The sequence below is a fragment of the Pleurodeles waltl genome, chromosome 9, assembly GCF_031143425.1.
Source record: "Pleurodeles waltl isolate 20211129_DDA chromosome 9, aPleWal1.hap1.20221129, whole genome shotgun sequence".
NCBI classification, from domain to species: domain Eukaryota; kingdom Metazoa; phylum Chordata; class Amphibia; order Caudata; family Salamandridae; genus Pleurodeles; species Pleurodeles waltl.
This window is the reverse complement of record NC_090448.1, coordinates 781,461,361-781,479,904: the sequence shown is the minus strand read 5'-3', so window position 1 is coordinate 781,479,904 and position 18,544 is coordinate 781,461,361. Positions and strand designations below refer to the sequence as shown.

The 18,544-nt window shown below is 43.1% G+C and overlaps 1 protein-coding gene across 2 annotated transcripts in view; it reads left to right on the top strand.

Moving 5' to 3' along the window:
- Positions 1–18,544, top strand: part of PPP2R5B (protein phosphatase 2 regulatory subunit B'beta) — a 387,315-nt gene that overhangs the window by 55,694 nt on the left and 313,077 nt on the right. Inside the window, exon 2 of one of the 2 annotated variants that reach the window (XM_069207985.1) lies at positions 8,803–8,992. The exons of the other annotated variant lie outside the window; for it this stretch is intronic. Coding sequence (XP_069064086.1) covers positions 8,875–8,992 — 118 coding nt within the window. The 5' untranslated portion in view covers positions 8,803–8,874. The remainder of the gene's footprint in view (positions 1–8,802; positions 8,993–18,544) is intronic. 2 annotated transcript variants of the gene reach the window in all.

Genomic DNA, 18,544 nt, shown 5'->3' with positions numbered 1-18,544 from the left:
TAACTGAATTCACCAAGATAAGTATAGGTTTTAATAATGCTGTCTCCTGGGCTATCGCCAAAACTATCTATTCTACGCAGCGCAATGTATCCAAATTAACATTAGTGATTGGCTATAACCATTTGTTAGCAAAATGTGGCCTTTATGCAGTATCCATAATTAAAAGTACAACCTACAATGTGTTGGCAGGCTTAAGGCAAGCCAATCCCTATTTCAAGCCATGAACGTAGTAAAGATGATGTGACACATGAAGTATAGTTGTCAGCTAAGGATGCATGATTCGCATTGGATTTTGTTTTAAAATGTGTTGTTTGCCTGACCAGAGGACATATTTTTAATGTTATTGCTGGTGGTTCTTTAAAAAAAATTAAAAAATAAAAATAATCTGAGCATGAATAATGCTGTCAGACCTGACAACACCAATGATATCACTGATTCAAATATTATTGTTGACTCATGGATGAAATCACATTTTAAGGAGGAAAAGAAGTGGAACGCCACAATAAAATACCAAAGCCCAACCCAGGAGTTGAAAAACATGTAATGACGTAATCAGCTTGCAAACAAACCTGTTGACCACGTCAACAATGTCCAGCATTTTCATTTGAATTACACTTACGCACAGAAATAAATAATTGTGGGATAACCAATTGACTTCATCCCTCACACCAGTGGTTCGGGGACCCCTTGGGGTCTGCAAAGCCTCCTTAGGGAGTCTGTGACTGCTTAGAAAATTAAATAATATTAACAGATTAATAAAGTGTATGTAATAAAGTGGCTAAGGGTACAGTTGAACTTTTTAAAACGTACTGTAAATGTCAAAGAATTTGAAATTGGAGGCTAAAAATTCAATTAGTATCCTCAGATCGATTCATGGGAGCAGTGCAGGTGCATCAAACAGAATATAGTATGGACAATGTGTGGCTTCAATCAAATTTAGAAAAGCTCCAACCTTCCTATTTTTTTTATTTTTTTTATTTTTACTTAAATTCATTTGCAAATTAAATAAAATGATATTGTTTGTGTATGTGTTTGATGAAGGCTTGTTTTTACATTTTTATGTATTGTTTCGCCTTTCAAATCATCAACAATGTTTAGGCCGGGGTCCCCGGCTTCTAGTAATGACTCAGTGGGGGATCCTTGCATTCCAGTAATGATTCAGTGGTGGTCCCCGGGATCCTAAAATTATAAAATGGGGGTCCACACAAGTGAAAGGTTGGGAACCACTGCCTCACGCCATAAACTCAGTCACTTAATTGCTAGACATCGACTACTCTCATCCACACACTTACAAACTCTTTTATTGACATTAGCATGCATCAAATCACTCCTCTTGAAAGTGGTGGGAAATAAGGATAGCCTACTGCCTCATGTGATTAATTTGATGTCTTTTTAGTGTTTTTGTTGTACATACGTTTGGACCCTCTCAGCCTTCGCTGCATCTGAGCTTAATCATGTAATTCATACTTTGTGTGTGAAAAGGAGGCTGGATAAGGGATTGAATGTTCCAAGGGGGTGTATGTCAGAATATTGTTAGTAAACTATGGCCTGATAGAAATATAATATCCTAAATCTCTTTTATAAAAATATGCAATTATGCGAAGATTTTGCTATTATTAACTCAAGTGGGGCAATGTCTCCTCAAACTAAATTTCAGACACAATAATTATATCGACGATTATTTGTTTAAAATATTCCGGTACCATGCTTTTCAAGCTTCGGAATAACTAATGTAAAGGAAGATGATTAGGGTACGTCTTTGTATTACAAAGGGACTGAGAATGTGTGCCTTTACGCCTTATATAGCCTTTCAAGAATGCGGCCTTTTCATAACTGAAAAAGAGAATGTGTACTTCGTCCAATTGCAAAATGAAAATGGCCGCTGTGCGCAAATCACAAAAATGTGTTCTGCTGGCAACACGCAATTTATGCTCTTTAACACCTAACATGTAAGACTTCCCTGTTTTATGGTTTGACGGCGCTTATTGATTCCCAAGTGCTAGTGGGCTGAGACTCGGGTACAGGATGTCAGTTAGTGGTGGCATTCAATAATTTGCCGTTAATAAGTGCATTGTGATGAGAGGCTTTTTAATGCATTGAAAAAGTGGGCAATGGCCCTGGGCTTCCCATTTAAACGCGCCCCCCCCTGAGAAGAGGGGCCTCCGTCTGTCTCGCCGTTGTCTCTGAAAGTTGAATGTGTATGCTAACATTAATAGCCATTGTGTGCGTTTCAGTTAGCATAAAATTGTATTGAAATTTAATATTGTTTCAACCAGAGGTCTGGGTTGCAAAAACTCCTTAGGAAGCAACTGTGGTTAGCTGAGGTACGGAATAAGAATAGTGCATTTTAGGACAGCACATAAGGGCCCATTATGAGTCAGCCCTAGTGGTATCCGCAGACTTGAAACCACCACCTTGATTCCATGTGTCCAATGTTCCCACTCCTGAGGTTACCTGCGTGTGGGAAAATTAGGCTTAGGTTTCCCGGATGCGGAAATGCACCACTTGCAACCACTGAGCAGAGCTGAGCCTCGGGCAAACCTCACCGAGGGAACGGGATGAGCTTGCAGCACTTCCCGCAGCATCCCCGAAGCTTTACCTGCTGCCAGCCAGCCTCCCGACCCCAGTACCGGTTTGCTACCCACCGTAGCCCTGGTTCGCAAGTGCTATTACTGCTCATGACTGGGGGGGGGGGGGGTAAAACGGAGTTTGTTCCCAATTTCGTGGATGCAAACTAATAATGGTCAGGTTTAGGTGGGAAGAAGCCATCTAGAACTGGTATTTCAAGACTTGGTGTCTTGCACATCATAATCCGGCCAGTAAGATAGCAGGAAGTGCTCGACAGTTCTCCCACTTCAAATTTTGTACACCAGCTTTTTTTAGGGTCGAGTGCGTGCAAGCACTCTGGACCATGTTGTAAGCTCTCTGTGAGCTTCTAACCACGCCCATGTCACGCCAGTAACTTTCATTAGTTTGTGGGCTTGCCTTTGAAAAATCGATTGATTCCATTTGTGAAAGGCATGCATACGTCATGCTTTTCCAGGTGTTTAGCTCTCCTCGAGTGCTCCAGTAAACTACAGAAAACATACGAGGCTCTGTTTTCCGTATGGTTTCTGGACTATGGCCCTCATTTTGACCTTGGCGGGCGGCGGAGGCCGCCCGCCAAAGTCCCGCCGTCAGATTACCGTTCCGCGGTCGAAAGACCGCGGCGGTAATTCTGACTTTCCCGCTGGGCTGGCGGGCGGTCGCCTTCAGACCGCCCGCCAGCCCAGCGGGAAAGAGGCTTCCACGATGAAGCCGGCTCGGAATCGAGCCGGCGGAGTGGAAGCTGTGCGACGGGTGCAGTTGCACCCGTCGCGTATTTCACTGTCTGCGCAGCAGACAGTGAAATACATGTAGGGGCCCTCTTACGGGGGCCCCTGCAATGCCCATGCCAGTGGCATGGGCACTGCAGGGGCCCCCAGGGGCCCCGCGACCCCCCCCTACCGCCATCCGGATCCCGGCGGTCGGACCGCCGGGATCTGGATGGCGGTAGGGGGGGTCGGAATCCCCGCGGCGGTGCAGCAAGCTGCGCCGCCGTGGAGGATTCAATGGGGCGGCTGTACACTGGCGGGAGCCCGCCAGTGGTGCCGGTCCGACCGCGGCTTTACCGCCGCGGTCGGAATCCCCATTGGAGCACCGCCGGCCTGTCGGCGGTGCTCCCGCGGTCCTCCGCCCTGGCGGTCAAAGACCGCCAGGGTCAGAATGACCACCTATATCTTTTCATTTCCTGTGCAGCGCGATCTTGCTGGGCAGTAGTCGCAAGCTTTGCATTACATCGACCCTGTTACATGGATAATTGCACTTTTGCTGGTTACATGGATAATTGCACTTTTGCGGATAAGTTTCACTGCAAGCGAACTTCTATTTCCGATTCTGTCTCCTTCACTGTCATGGCGACCATGGGTTCGCTTATGTGAAACTGTTTTACTTTTCATTATTAGTTTATTCGGCAAGATAAGTCCGGTTAGGAGTTTACAACGCGAAAAGCTCAAACGGGGACTCGTTGCATTGCAAATGCTTGTTTATTTTGCAGTGGAGCTTTGTTGGGTTTGTTTAGCGTATTTTACCTTTCCATCAAGGTGTCCTTGGAGACTGCCTGTTGGTGCTCCCGCTACTGATGCAAATCGACATTCCCATTTTAGAGCAGATAATGACTCACGCCTGACACTGTTGTGTTTATGAGGTTTTATTCTGCATCGGGAATCTATTCTGCACTGACAATTTCTCGCGACGTGCACAGGCTGGCCCCTACCTTAGGCTATGCTGATGAGCCTATGGTGTGGCACATCACGTTTCATATACGCCAGGCGTTTGGGTGTTGCAGTTGTGAATTTAATTTACAGAGCCGCTTTTCTCAAGGGAATCGCCGTATGTGAAACAAATTAGGTGTTCACCACTTCTGCTACTAAAATGTGGTTGCAGGTTTTGAGTGTTACCGATGTAGGCAACAGAGGGCAGCTGCAAATGCCCTACAACATGTTTTCTGTCATGTTTGGTGTCCTCTCCCTCAAAGCACTAGGACTGCAGGATGCCGTCGTTACCCTTCCTCCAGCAGAGAAAGATCTGCCATGCAAATCTGTGTCTTTGTGCAGTGTATACTGAGGGCGACTCTTGAGAGATCCCCATGGAGGAGCCGTGCAGTTTGGATCTCTGCATTGTCTTAATCTGTGTGAGAATAGCTTCGGTATGCGAGCAGCGGAGGGGTCTGTAGATGAGTGCTCTTGGGATTTCGCTGTTTTTGGATTTATATGTGGGAACTCTGTGCACAAGAGTTATCTCAAAGTCCTTGGGAAAGTTTATGTTGAGCACTTGGGGGATTTATTTTTCAATGAATGCGGCACAGGAAGGGGCCTGAATTTCAGTGCTCTCTGAAAGTCCAAAAATGCACAAGTTACCCCTTCTATTTCTGTCTTCCACTTCAGTGATCCTTTCCAATCGGGCCAGTCTCGAAGTGGTGGTTGATAAACTTTTAGAAGAGTTATGTTTGTGGTCTTCCATGAGATTTATATGTGATTCTATTTCAGAAGCTCTGCCACCCGGTGAAATAATTTCTTGTTTTAATGATGTGAGGTCGCTCTGCCCTGTTTCTGTGTTGGACTTTGTCGATTGAGCAAGCAGGTGCAGCATATCTAGTGTCTGCATGATTAGGTCTAATGTAGCAGAGTTGTCAGATTTGGTTTTTATGGGGGAATCTGGGTGGGAGGGTTCTATTTGTGTCTCTTTTCCACTGGTTGGTATCCTTCAGCCCTCCCCTCCCTTCTCCGGGGTCATGGGGCTTGAGGGTTGTCAATTTGAAGAGCGGGTCTTACAGTACATCCCACGTGGGGTGCTCCTTAGTGGGACTTGTGCCTCCCTTTGTATTATTTGTAGGAGTTAGAGCTAGGTTAGTTCAATGGGCGCAATTAGAGTGTGGAAGGATGTGAAAGTGAATGGATTTGAAAGCTTTCAGCACTTCAGAGCTCTCAGATCTTCCAAAGCTTCGAAGACATCTTAGTACTTAATTTTGCCTTAGATCACCATAGATCCTGAATTTCACTCAGGCAACTGATGTAGATGCAGGGTTGTGGAATTTAATAAAATATCTACTTTTCCATGGGACAGGTTGCTTCTTAAATCTACTTGTCCCTTTGGTGCCATATAGTGTGGTGATAAATGATGGCAGCAATCTCAATATGTGGGAGCTCTGATTATGCCAGGGCTACTACCATAGTAGGGCTTGAATGTTTTCAATTTCAATCCCTGTTATCACAATTTCCTTATTTTGTCACCTTTCCGCAGATCTACATACTGGGGCTGACAGAAGCAGTAAGCAATAGTTCCACGGCTGGAATGCCTTTGAATCTGCAAACCTACTCACTTGCATGTTTTAAGGATTTTCACCAGCTCTTCCCTAATCTTTTTTCATAATGAGAAAGGTGGGAAATTTGCTCATGACAATGGCTGAAGTAGATCATCTTTCAGGGTTGGGGAAAAAAGTGGTTGGAGGTAAAGTGTACTTGTAAGCGTTCAGAAGAATTTTCACGAGTCAATCTACACACACATTTGTTCGTGCTAAAATGCAGTTCACAAATATTTTCTAGGAATAAGATTTCATGGTCTCTTTCTGTAAGTTCTTGAGAATTCATGAAAGCCACAAATTCAAAGACATTTATCATGGGTGCACTTTTGTGACTTTCTTTAAGAACTGGACCCATAATTAGGCCTGGCGTTAACAAAGACATTTTGTTCTTATTAAACATCTATTTTGCTCTGTCTATTGGCTAGCTTTACAGTGAGTGATCACATTCTGCTCTTCCACAAGGAGCATATTGGCACACACAGAATTTTTTGTCCAGTGCCAGGAACTACTGTTGCAATCCGTGGTCTAACAAAACTAGAGGGAACACCCCTGCAAAAAACATGGGGGGCACTCCCTGGAGGGGGGCTGTGGAGCCTTTGCTACGCCACTGGTGGCAAAGTTTGCTTTTTAAAAACCAAAAACATTTTTTTTCCTTTTTGTCAGTGTTTCACAATAGTGAGTCTGGCAGCTCCCACAACAAAAAAGTTCTACAAAAAGCCATGTCAAAACAAGACAGGCATTAACAAAACCGAAAACCCACAAATAAATGTTGTATCGATTGGCTTTGACAGTGCTTGTTTATTTTCCTGCTTCCCATAATCTTGTTGAAAATGATTACAGTGATTTTCTATTAGGAATATGTTTTGGAAATACTAGCATGCATCAAAATATTTTACTAAATGATGCTTCAAAAAAAATAGCACGTCCATTTTCAGAGTAGCGAAACATTATTTTTCCCCGTTGCACTTTTTTTCTGAAATTTTATTTTGAAGGCAAAGAAGAATCACTCTTGCTTACAAGCTTCTGCAAACATTTGCATCTAATCAGAAAAAATTCTGGGAGCCTTATACTTGACCTCATATTGTTAAACGTTTCAAATGTGTGTACACTTTTCTTCCCTGTTGTTGTTTGTGTTTTTTGTGTTTTTTTTTTTTTACTGGAACCACTGTCAGTAGTGCAGTGTGACCTGAAAAGGTTAATTTACAGTGTTCATCCTAATAATGAAGGCTTTTCATTATTGAACCATAAATATGAGTTCAAATAGCATTAACATTTGGAGACACATATTACCTCAACTGCACACAGTTCTCTTCTCTGTAAACTGGCAGCCAAAGGGTTTGTGCTGCAAGGGGTTGAGCCTACTTGTCCCAAGGACAAAATAAACATGAAAACTTGTTGCCCTTGACCTCAAACAATATGTGTCGGGCGATAGGAATTCCACATCCCTGAAACGGTAGTGTAGCACGATGAGGTAAAGTAGTCAGAATAATTTCCTGGGTATTGGCTACACTTAAGAAGTTTTCACATTGCACTGCAGTGTGCAATGGGGTATAGAAGATGCAGCACATTGAAGCATAAGGATTTGCCCTCGACGGGCATAGTTTTGGATTTACAGTAGTGATGGAACTCCTCTGAGTCACAATGTGGGTAGCAGAGCAATTGCCAGAGGTAGAAGCTATTATTCATGTAAAAACGTTCTGCAGCATGCTGTAGTAAGTGTTTGTGGCCATCTTAGGGTAGGCATAGGTTAAGGGGGTCCATGCAGTCTTTGGTCTGAGCATATAGGTTTTATTATGTTATGAGTCACCTACCATTCAAAACTCTGTGAAGCAGTATCACTGTGTGCTCAACTCTGGAATTGAGGCATTAGCAGTAGCCCTGGAATGGCCAAGGGGAAACTCAGCCACATGGTATCCATATGTCAGCCATTTTAGGGACAGGCAGTACAAGGTTGGCTCCCGTGCTCTTTATGGCGTAAGGTGGTTCTATCGCTGTGCTGATGCAGGTAATGGGTTGTTAGTGACACCACATCTTCCCACTCTGAGGACACTTTTTGGTGAGTTGGAAGCAATATGTTGATGGATCAGGCCATTTCTGATTGCAGGTGTTGGGGAGCTTTCTGCCTTTGTGGCCATTTCCCTCGGGCGGTAGCTACGCCCACCCCTGGACCGGTAGGAATATCTAGGAACATAATTGTATGCTTTAAGTGTAACTTATTATGACTCAACCCCAAAACTATGGACATTTTTTTAATATTTGTTTTTAATTTGGTGAATTTTTCGTTTTTATTTAGTGGACCTCCACCATTTACTTGAAGTCTGTGTGCTCTCACGGTTGTCACATACGCCTATGTGCATTGTTCTGGGATTTCTCATTGTCACTGTGATGTGGTGTCATTGTGTCAAATTAGCTTTCATTTCAATATAGTGAATAGTGAAGGTTTGTATGGTTGAGTCGGATGAAAACAATGTGTCTGACTATGCCATAGATTTTTTTTTTCATGTGTTTTGTTAGGTATCATGGGGCAAAGAACAGTGCCTCTGATTTCATTCTACGAGATTGAACAGATGTCTATTGTCGAGCTGAATTTGTGGGTTGTGTGGTTAGGAGGAAGCTCATTGCAAACAACGAGGCAGAGAGGTTTGAGATACCTAAGAATCAAGATAAGACTGTCAATGCTCGCCTCTGTTCGCGCATTCATCTTTTTCTTGTTCAACCCTATGTGCCATGTGGGACGCACAGTCCTTTCTCCCGCTAACGAACCCAGACAGCACCAGCCATCCCCCAAGAAGCTGTCACCCTCCAGGTACATGGAAGCACGATGGAAGCGCGGCTCACTGGCGACAACCAAGGAAGCTGGGACATATTTATTTGTATTAAATGAGTCTGTCAAAGCAATTTTTATGCACTTGCCTTTGCAGCTAGACGAGCTACACTGTCGATGTTGAGCCTCAGCTGACAGGAAGGCCAAGGCACAGTGAAGGTGGAGTGAGATGAGAGAGTGGCCTTACGGGCAGGCGTGCAGTCAAACATTAACGAGGAACCACCTGCCTGTCCAAGGGCCTGTACTGCTGGGGAAGTTGGATGTCACCAGTTCAATTTTTCATGACCGTGAGTGGTTTAAATTCACACTATGCACTACCTTCTTTTCTTAATAACTTTGTTTTAAAATGGACCAGAAGCTCAAGGAGAGTTTATAAACGTATAACTAAACAATAATTGCAGTTTTATGACAGAGGATTAAGGCCGTATAATTACACGGATATACAACATTGGCAAAATTAAAATCGTTGTTATAACTCATCAGTAAGCCAATATAATGGATACTGCAGTTTATTAAAATGATTAAATGTTGCTTTGCTACCCCAACTCAAATGCTGGCTTGCATTTTCGGTACTGCATTAATCCTGTATTGACCACTCCACCTACAAACTGCTAACAGCCCCATCAGCAGCCCTAGTCATGCAAGTGACAACTTCTCCAACTGCCAAAAACAGTGCGTCTTTACTAAACACTGCCATAGCGGCCATTGCCATTTGTGCTATCAGCCCACAGGAGACTTGGGCAGAGGCAGCGAATGGCAGCCCATACCTTAGTTGTCTTGATTGTCCTCCAACCAGAACATTGACCTTAAACGTGCACTGCGTGTTGGAGAGCTGTACCCTTGCTTGACCAGAATCCTATCCACTTTACTGAATGAGAGGAGCCTCCTTTTATTTGCCTCTTCTGGCGGCGTTTGGAACTCACTGCACCATGCAGGTCGTACTCTGGTGTTCATCATCCTCTCATACTATATCCCTTCATTCAGATGCGCTGTGGTTTCCTCATTATGCCCCCTTGCACCCAGTGAATCTGTCAGCAAGGACCCATGCACCTTATTAGGATAAATATTGTATCTTGTGCCCTTCGTTGTTCTTCAATTGAGTTTTGGTTGTATCCTGCAAATAGAGCCCCTGGAGCATAGTATATCCTTTTTTTTCATTACTATGACTTCCACCGATCGTGAAACCGCAATATGCTCTTTCCCTCGTTTAAGTGAGTGCTTTTCCCTTTGGTAGGCACTACTGTGTAAGATGTGCCCCTCCTGTTATGGCAACCTGACTGATAACACACTTTACCTTTCCTTATGACTCCACTGTACTTCCCCCCCGCCCCCCCAAAGCTCTCCAGTGCTTTGTCCATCCTCACCGCTCCAACTTTGCTTCAGTTTATTCTTTGAAGATCACCACCACCTTACAGTGCTTAATTTGTAAAAGTGCAGGAGCCCAAATATTTTAAAGAGACTGCAGTCAGAGCTACCAAATGCCAGAGTTTCCAAGCTCAAGGATGCCTAGTATTAATCCCATCCCATGCTTTCTACTAAGGTACACTTCCAGTCACTTTTTTCGCATTGTTGCAGGTTCTTTTTTATCCCTGTTTTCTCCCTTTGTCTCTGTTTCCCTATCTTTCTCTTCCACCTTCTTTCTCTTGTTGCTCCATTTTTTTCTCTTGCTCTGGTGAAAGGGGGATGAAAAATAAATACTGATCACCAAATATAAGTCCAGCTGCTGACAGTCTGTACCCACATGCACAAATATAGTACCACTCCTCAGTGCACTTCTAAGCCTAAGCGCCCCAACCTGCACGTTCATTAACTTCAGTCTGTTTGACTTACCTCTGACACTAAACCGATTTTGAAACTTGATTCAACCCGTCTGTCCTGCACCTCTTTTGCCAATAAATGATTCAATTGCTTCCTTTAAGCACTTGAATTCCATTCTGCCTCACCCCGCTTCAACTACATCTGGTCCCGAATTAGATTTGTTGTACTGTCTGCCAATTGTTCTACTAGCCAGAGTCACGGTACTTAATTTTGTCTAAACTCCTCTGTAGGAGGATTTGAAACAAATTATTGGAGTAAAAATATTGTGTTGACAAAATATTGTGTCAAGAATATTGAGGACAAAAATAATTTGAAGGTAAGTTTCTATAGACATGCAAAGTTTTACTTTATATACCTCCACATATATGTATATTGAATATATATATATATATATATATATATATATATATATATAACCTGTGAGCAAGGCTGCGGGACAGCTGAAACGCAGTGGATGGTAACTGTCGATGGCACAATAAACTGTGTGTGAGAAGTGTAATTCCCTGCTGTTTTTTTTGCGTGACGCCAGTGCCTTCCCCAGATTAAGTGAGAGGACGTTCTGATGTTAAGCCAGAGGTTCCTGCCTCCATGAGCCAGCAGCGCACCCTTCGTCGGGGCAATGCGGAAGCCAGCAAACTGATGAAATATTATTATATATATATATATATATATATATATATATATATATATATATACACACACACATACATATCTTCAAGGTACATACATGTGGAGTTAAGGAGTAAGTCTATACTTCCTTGTTTGCACTTATCGATATTTTGTTCCTCAATGTTTTTGACACAATATTCTGTCAATAAGATATTTATGTCTCCCTTATGTCCTTCTTGTAAATGGTCGAGATCACTCGGTTTCCTTGGATTGACCATTCATTCCTCTTAAAAAATAAAATAAAAATAAAAAACCGTACCATCGTCTTCATCATCTAGTCTGTTTCCATTCCTCCTTGGATGTGGAGCTTCTACTTCAATTTCACCTTATATCCTTGCATTTCTCTTAAACCTATTGTGTTCCAAGCTTAGGCCCCAAAACACCGACCGAATAAAACTCCCCTCAACTCTTCAATAGAGGTATTGCAATCCTATCACGGAATTTCAAGGGTGTTTTAAAAAAAAGACTGGTCTTATCGACTGCTCTGAGCATGACAGCGTAAAATAACATACTTCGATTTCAAGTCTTGCACCTTCCATTTTAGTTTCTCATACAGCTGCCTGGCTTTCAGCATTTCGAGTAAGAACTTGAGGTTGCAATTGGTATATTTCTAGATGGTTTCACTACTGTGTATGAGTTTTGTAAGATTATGCACTCACTTGAAGAAATTAGCACTTTAGTAAAATCACAGGTGCAAATCAGTAGCTATTTAAGTTCCATTATGATATCTTCTCTTTTTTCAACTCAACGTGCTAGTGTACACAGCTATTAACTCAGTCACTTCGAGCAGTGTTAAAAGGCACTCACAAGATTTAATTTCTGTATTGTAGAACGGATTGCACTCATTTTTCCTCACAATTATTTCATGAGTCATGCCCCACAGGGTGTCTTCCTTAACACTTCACTCTTGATTCTTTCAAATGTAGTGTACGTGAGGTGGGAGATACCGGTTATATATTGCAGAAACGGTGACCACAAAAACGCCCGACTGGGCGTTACGCATGGGAGCTTTTTCTGGCGATGTAGGGCTGTTATGTGATCCGTGCATGAGAAATCATTATGTAGAAAAATGAAATGAAACTTGAGTCCAGGCCAGAGCGTACACTCATTACCGTCTGGCCCTAATCCAAGGCGTCCATAATGGCGACCTGTTCAGCTTCAGCTCATCGAACAGGTCGCTGGATTGTGGAAAATACGGATCTCTCTTATATCTGTAATGGTTTGCAGCGTGAGGAGCTGGCACGGGGTGTAGAGGAAAGAGTGGGAATATCTGACTTTGAAAGGAACACTGTGCGCGCCTTTCCTCCGGAAGAGATGCCCTCCCTTGCACAGCTTATGTGAACCGGAAATCTGCCCGTTCATATCTAATTTTCCAATATGAATATACTTGTACCATGCGTCTCTGACAACGCATCTGCTGTATTCAGTGCATACTTTTATTGCCTATTCATAACTAATATAAAAATAATATAAACTCTGAACTAAGCAACAGGTTCTTTCCAATTTTTAACGGCTTGAAGAAGTGAAATGCATCTGTCTGCCGTATCATACATTGTTCTTAGGGGTTTCAATGAGCGTATGCGCCCACTTTGTGTGTCCCCAAGGCACCATGGCATTAAATAAGTGACCACAGATACTCGTGTGGCTCCTTTGGTAATACTAATAACTCTCACGCATGTGTAGCCCCAGTTGTCATGAGATGGCGTTTTCTCATTTGCATGGGGGCATGGTCCCATGCAAATGAGGGATTCTCTTTGCCTCTGCACACGCGCTGTATTATAAATGTAGGCACATATGCAAACAGGCCTTTAGGAGGTGCACATCATGCATCTCCTAAAGACAGCCATCTAGCGAGATGAAATGTGGTCCCATGTACCCCTTGACATCCCACTGCAGGTGGATGCAGTCACTCACTGCACCCTCCTGCAGGGGGGTGAGGGGGATCTTTCTCTCTCTTTCTCTCTTTCTCTCTTCTCTTTCTCTCGCAGCCGCTCTGAATTTGTTGCCCAGAGGGCAACACAAGTTCAAGGCTGTCCTGTGGGGCAGCACATTCTTTGTACTAGTATGCACTGATGCTGTTTGCGCCCAGCGCACCTTTTGAAAGGTGTACCCTATACGTAATACAGCCCCATGCGTTGCAGTCTGGGTGCTACCTGCAATCCTGTGGCAGTTATGTGTTCATTGCAGACCTTCTCATGCCATGTTGGTATTGAACTGCTTCCATCTAACTTTAAAATACTGATTTTGTTATGTTTTCAAATACCACACATTGCCAACATGTAGACATTTAAGGTTCTGTGATAGTTACTGCACCACATTTTTTCTCACAGTTTTCACCAGGAAAACATGGCAACATGTATCAGGGGAGAAATGGCCAGTAGTAAAAACTGTATTGTGTGTTGTGACTGATTCTGAGGTGTGGAACTGTGAACGGGATACACGTAACCATACCTGGTAAAAACTCCACTCTGGGTTATCAGTGTTTTCCAGGTGTGGTAGGTATCCCACCCTATTCTGCATTATTCAGAATCATGCCCCAAATGCGTCTAACAGAAGAGGCTAATCAGAAACTGGTCATAAATAATATAGGATTCAATGCAAAATACTATGTTTACACCATTCTTCCTTTGATGTCCTTTTATGCTCCCATCAGGCACTTGGAAAACCTGGGAGGCAGAAATTGAACTGCTTGAAGCTACCTCTCTAAATGAACTTTTTTGAGTTCATATTTGAAAATGTTGATAGGTTATATTTTGTGGGTGTTCAAGGATGAGTTGTGAATCCCAGAATTTGAAAGCACGGCCCTGTACCTTGGCAAAGACTTGTCCCGTGGACGCAATGTAAGAAAGATTGATGGTGCAGGCCGGGACTGGAGACTACAGAAACCAGAGACTGGAACCGTCTCCACTGTTGGGAATTCTGTTCACTTGCTATTTGGAAAAAGCTCGTAGACGTTGAGTTACTGATGATCGTAGCCTGTAATGTATATTGATTTTCCTTCTCTTTTTTTTTTAAAGGTTGGTTTTAATGTAATTGTGCAATTTCGAGCTAGGCCAAATAGCAATATCAGGTTTCCTGCGCCAATGCTGGGTTGAGAGGCAGGTGGCGATAATGCATTTGCACTGCAGAGTAATGAGACCAGGGCACAAGGCGATAGAGCAGATGGAAGAGAAACCAGGGAGTTCGTGGAAGATTGTTAGGGAAGGCAAAACGGATGGAGGAGCAAAGCAAGATGAATGCACACTTGGGTACATGGCAAGTGGAAGAAGAGAGCAGCAGCTTGAAACATGCAGCTTGTAGTGGTAGCTGATACTTACTGATGACCGGTTTATCTGGAGATCCCAAGACATCCTCTTGAAGGGCCCAGAGTGGATTAGCTGACCTGAGTCTTGTGCATAACATAAAGTGAATGGTATCTAAAAGGTGCATGGCCTATGTAATTAAGGGCGTGGCTTAAACACATCAATTACATTTCTATGTTTTCCATCGTGTGCCACCCGGGTGTTATTTTGGCTCCTCTGACGTTCTATGATTGTATCCAGATATATAAAACAACTGACCACTCCTAAAGCTAGCCAGGAGTTTTGGCTTTGTCGTTGGGTGTTAGCTGTTTAAGATAAATGTGAAACCATAATGGTTTAGTTGTAAATAATAGCGAAAATGTTTCAGGTCTGAAATTGTGAGAATGTGAATGAAAGATTACTAATGTGTGTGGAAAGGATAGTGGTCTTCAGAGTATGTCCGTCGCTCCCGTTTTGTTCGCTCTGTTAAACATGTACATCATTTTTCTCTCCAAATCTCGCCTATCTGCATATCTTATACCTTATCTGTTTCCTCTTCAGCAATCTCTTTTCACTTTTTACTGAATGCACTTCTTTTCATCTCTTTAACTTTACCACCTCCCCCCCTAAATACTCAACGGAACACAGTTTCCTGTAAGAACCGCATGTTGTCTACTTACTTTTTTAGGGTTGAGCCTGCGTCGCATGCGCTTGCGCATATGTTTCGCTAGGCAAGATGCTTTAGGAATTAAAAAGGGCTCGGAGCACCGTCCACGTCATGTCAGTGTCTTTCACTGGCTCGTGGGCTTGCCTGTTAGAATCTGCTTGATTTCATTAGTGGAAGGCATGCATATGCCATGCCTTTTCCGGTGGATAGCCCTCCTCGAGCGCATCGACCAAGTACAGAAAAAATGCAAGGCTCACTGTTTTCCGTCCGGCTCGTGGACTACTTTTTCTCTATTTTTTCCAGCGCGATCTCGCTTGGCAGAAGTCGAGCGCTTTACATAATATCGACCCTGTTACACAGTTAATTGCACTTTTTCCGGTTACGTACATAAATGCACTTTTTCCGATAGGTTTCATTACGAGTGAAAAGTCGGGTTAGGAGTTTACAACGCTATCAGCTCTAACACGAGCAAATGCAAGACCCGTTGCATTGCAAATGCTTGTTATTTATACATAGTCAATACTTTGGCAACTGTGGACCTCCTTTGCATACAATTGCACATAACCAAATTGCAACGGGAATACCCAACCATTGCTTTGCAGAGAGGGTAAGGATGGCATTACGGTGTAATGTGAACATCTTTTTGACCCACGGACATGGACTGTAACAAACTCGCACAGCCTTCAGCCTCGACATCAGAGCTCCATGTCGTGCCCTTTATAAACACCTGGAGGCAACTCAGCTCACCATATGCACTATACAAGTTAATATGCTATATGAAAAAATACTGAAGCATGACATCCTGAAAATAGTTAACTCCCAGAGGGAAAGCAAAATTAAGTAAAACGTAACAGAAACCTAATTGCTGACCAGAAATACTGTAACGCTTATATATTTATTGGCCGAAACTGATCAGTGTTTTTGCCAATCACAGTTACGGACATGAACGTAGAGCCCGATAGGGACCCGTTTCAATGTCCTTAATTAATGATTACCAGGTCTGCGACCTGTATGGACCAGTACACTTAAAGAGAGAGGGGGGCTGTGCACGCCCGTGCGTGTGCATGTACACACATGTAAAACCCACGCTGTGAGGGCTGGATCCGTCCTCATAGGGTGGGTAAACACTGTCAGGCCCAGACAAACACTATCCTTGTGGGGACTTTGCGTTATGAGGGCCCATTCCCGTAGTGTATTTAAGTAGTTTTGAGTGCATGAATTAAAAAACTGAAAGTGCAGTTATATTTCCCTTTGTCCACTTTATATTCTTCCCTACTATCAAAGTTTGCATGGAGTTAAAATAGTTAATGCACACTTTGTTACGTTCTATGGCCGGTCCTCATAATTATAGGTAGGTTATGCTATGTGTCTGTTTCTTTTTTTCACAGAAAAAACAAAAGTTAAAGTGCCCTTATAGTTAGGTGAACTTGTCAGGGTCAACACAACAAAACGTGTTGAACTCAAACACCAGAATTACACTAGTTAGCAGAGCTAACTATAACTTCTGCTTGCGTCATGCCCTGCTTATGACTTCACATATTACATCACTTTTGGAGATGTGCCTAAGGCCAGACCTTCTGACTTTGGGATTGGGAAACTAGGTTTGGGTTTTACTGTTGGTGCAACATCCTGTGATTCAGGGCAAATCTCTTAATCTCCTGAGATAAATCTGACCTTGTGTAATGTAATGTGGTGCTTGTGTAAAGCGATCCAGTGCTCTTGTGCTGAGTTCATGCTATATATTAAAAACACAGCCAAAACGAAATTGATGACACAACCTGCTCAGGAACTTGTTTGTGGATCTGCAGCAGTGCTTAATTTGAGCCAGTGTTTTCCGGTGCTCGGCTGTGATACTTAATTGTCACCACTGGCACTTATGATGGTCTGCCACAGGGTGAAGGTGTTTGTCTAATTTAGAGATGAGCAGAACAGTTGTTAGTCAATATACCTTAACAATGCCTAACTCCGTCCGCCAAAGCCATTCTTGTAGCTTTAGGGGCTTGAAATAGTCTGAATTGTCACACTTGGAGTACTGTGATCCTTAGTAGTTGTGTTGGTGCTGTCATTGGCAGCATGGGCAGTGTGTGGTGCAAACTGCAGTAGCCTCCTGACGAGTGACCTGGCACTTATGTTTTACAAATTAGGCACTGGTTTGCAGTCTGAGGTCATCAGGTCTGCACCGCAGCTGCCTCCTATTAGTATATCCTCCACTTTTGTGCACCTAAGAGACAGCAGCAACAGAAACTAGGGGCCTTATGTAGGCTTTGCCGGAAATGAGGCATCAGGCAAAAAGCGGCGGATGTCTCGTCTTCCCAGTTGGGCACACACGTGTCACTGTTTGGCAGATGTTTACATCTGTCAAACGAGGAAAGAGCCCAGGTTTATTAGGTAGCCTTACCAAGGAGAATCCCACAGAATGGTTCTGAAAATGCTCCAGGTTCTTGGTTAAAATCTGTTTTTATTTGCCTTGTGGGTACCTTGGATCCTGTATTTGTGATGAGAAATCAAGGCAGCAAAGACCAACCTGCAAAGTAAAAGGTTGGACTAGGTAAGTGAATCAGACCAGACATGCAATAGCTTTAGCTTTTTGTAAATTCTGGAGTAAAATCGCACAGTCTGACTGAATACAATTGGGAGTGACCACATTGGGCACAACAACCAAATAATATTGTTAATTTTCAAATGTACTGTCTGATAGTAACTTGAAAAAATGTGGTTGTTACAGCAAAGTAAATGTGATTTTTAGGTCTCTTGTAGACAGCACATGTCCCGTGTCTTCAAGACATCTTGTTTACTGTTAGTGGACTTGGAACCATTCAATTACTTACAGTTGGAGTGGACCTCAAAGCCATGCTTAGTTGCTTGCTTCTTGCTGGTCCGCTCTGCTAGTCCATGGCCCGTGTACTTGTATCCACTGTTCACCCTTTTAGGAGCTATTTTTTCTTTTTGCTGAGCCACACTACAGAGTGCTTACTTTGTCGGTGGTTCTTTCGTCTGCTACCTTCCACCCTCCTGATGAACGTGTCCACTTGTTTATCTAGCTTTCACCATTTGCAACTGTGTCTTTGCCACATCCTTACTGTGTTTTTTAAAAACATTTTTCATGTACCTAAATTTTAGTGTTTAATGTGTGACTGCGTGGGGACCTTGCACATCAGAGTTTGTGTATTCGTAGCTCATGCGCACGTTATCACATTTGGGGAACTGCTTGCCTGCTACACCCCCACACACACACACATATTCTATGAGGTTACTTTTCGTTGAGATAAAAATAAATGTGCCTCCAACTCTGCTACTGGACTTTTACAGGTTCCCCAGCTTCAGAGGCCATCAATCTGTAAATAAGGAGACCTGCATTGCTATGTGTTTCGATATGTGTAAAGCTGTAGCCATTGAATCTAGGC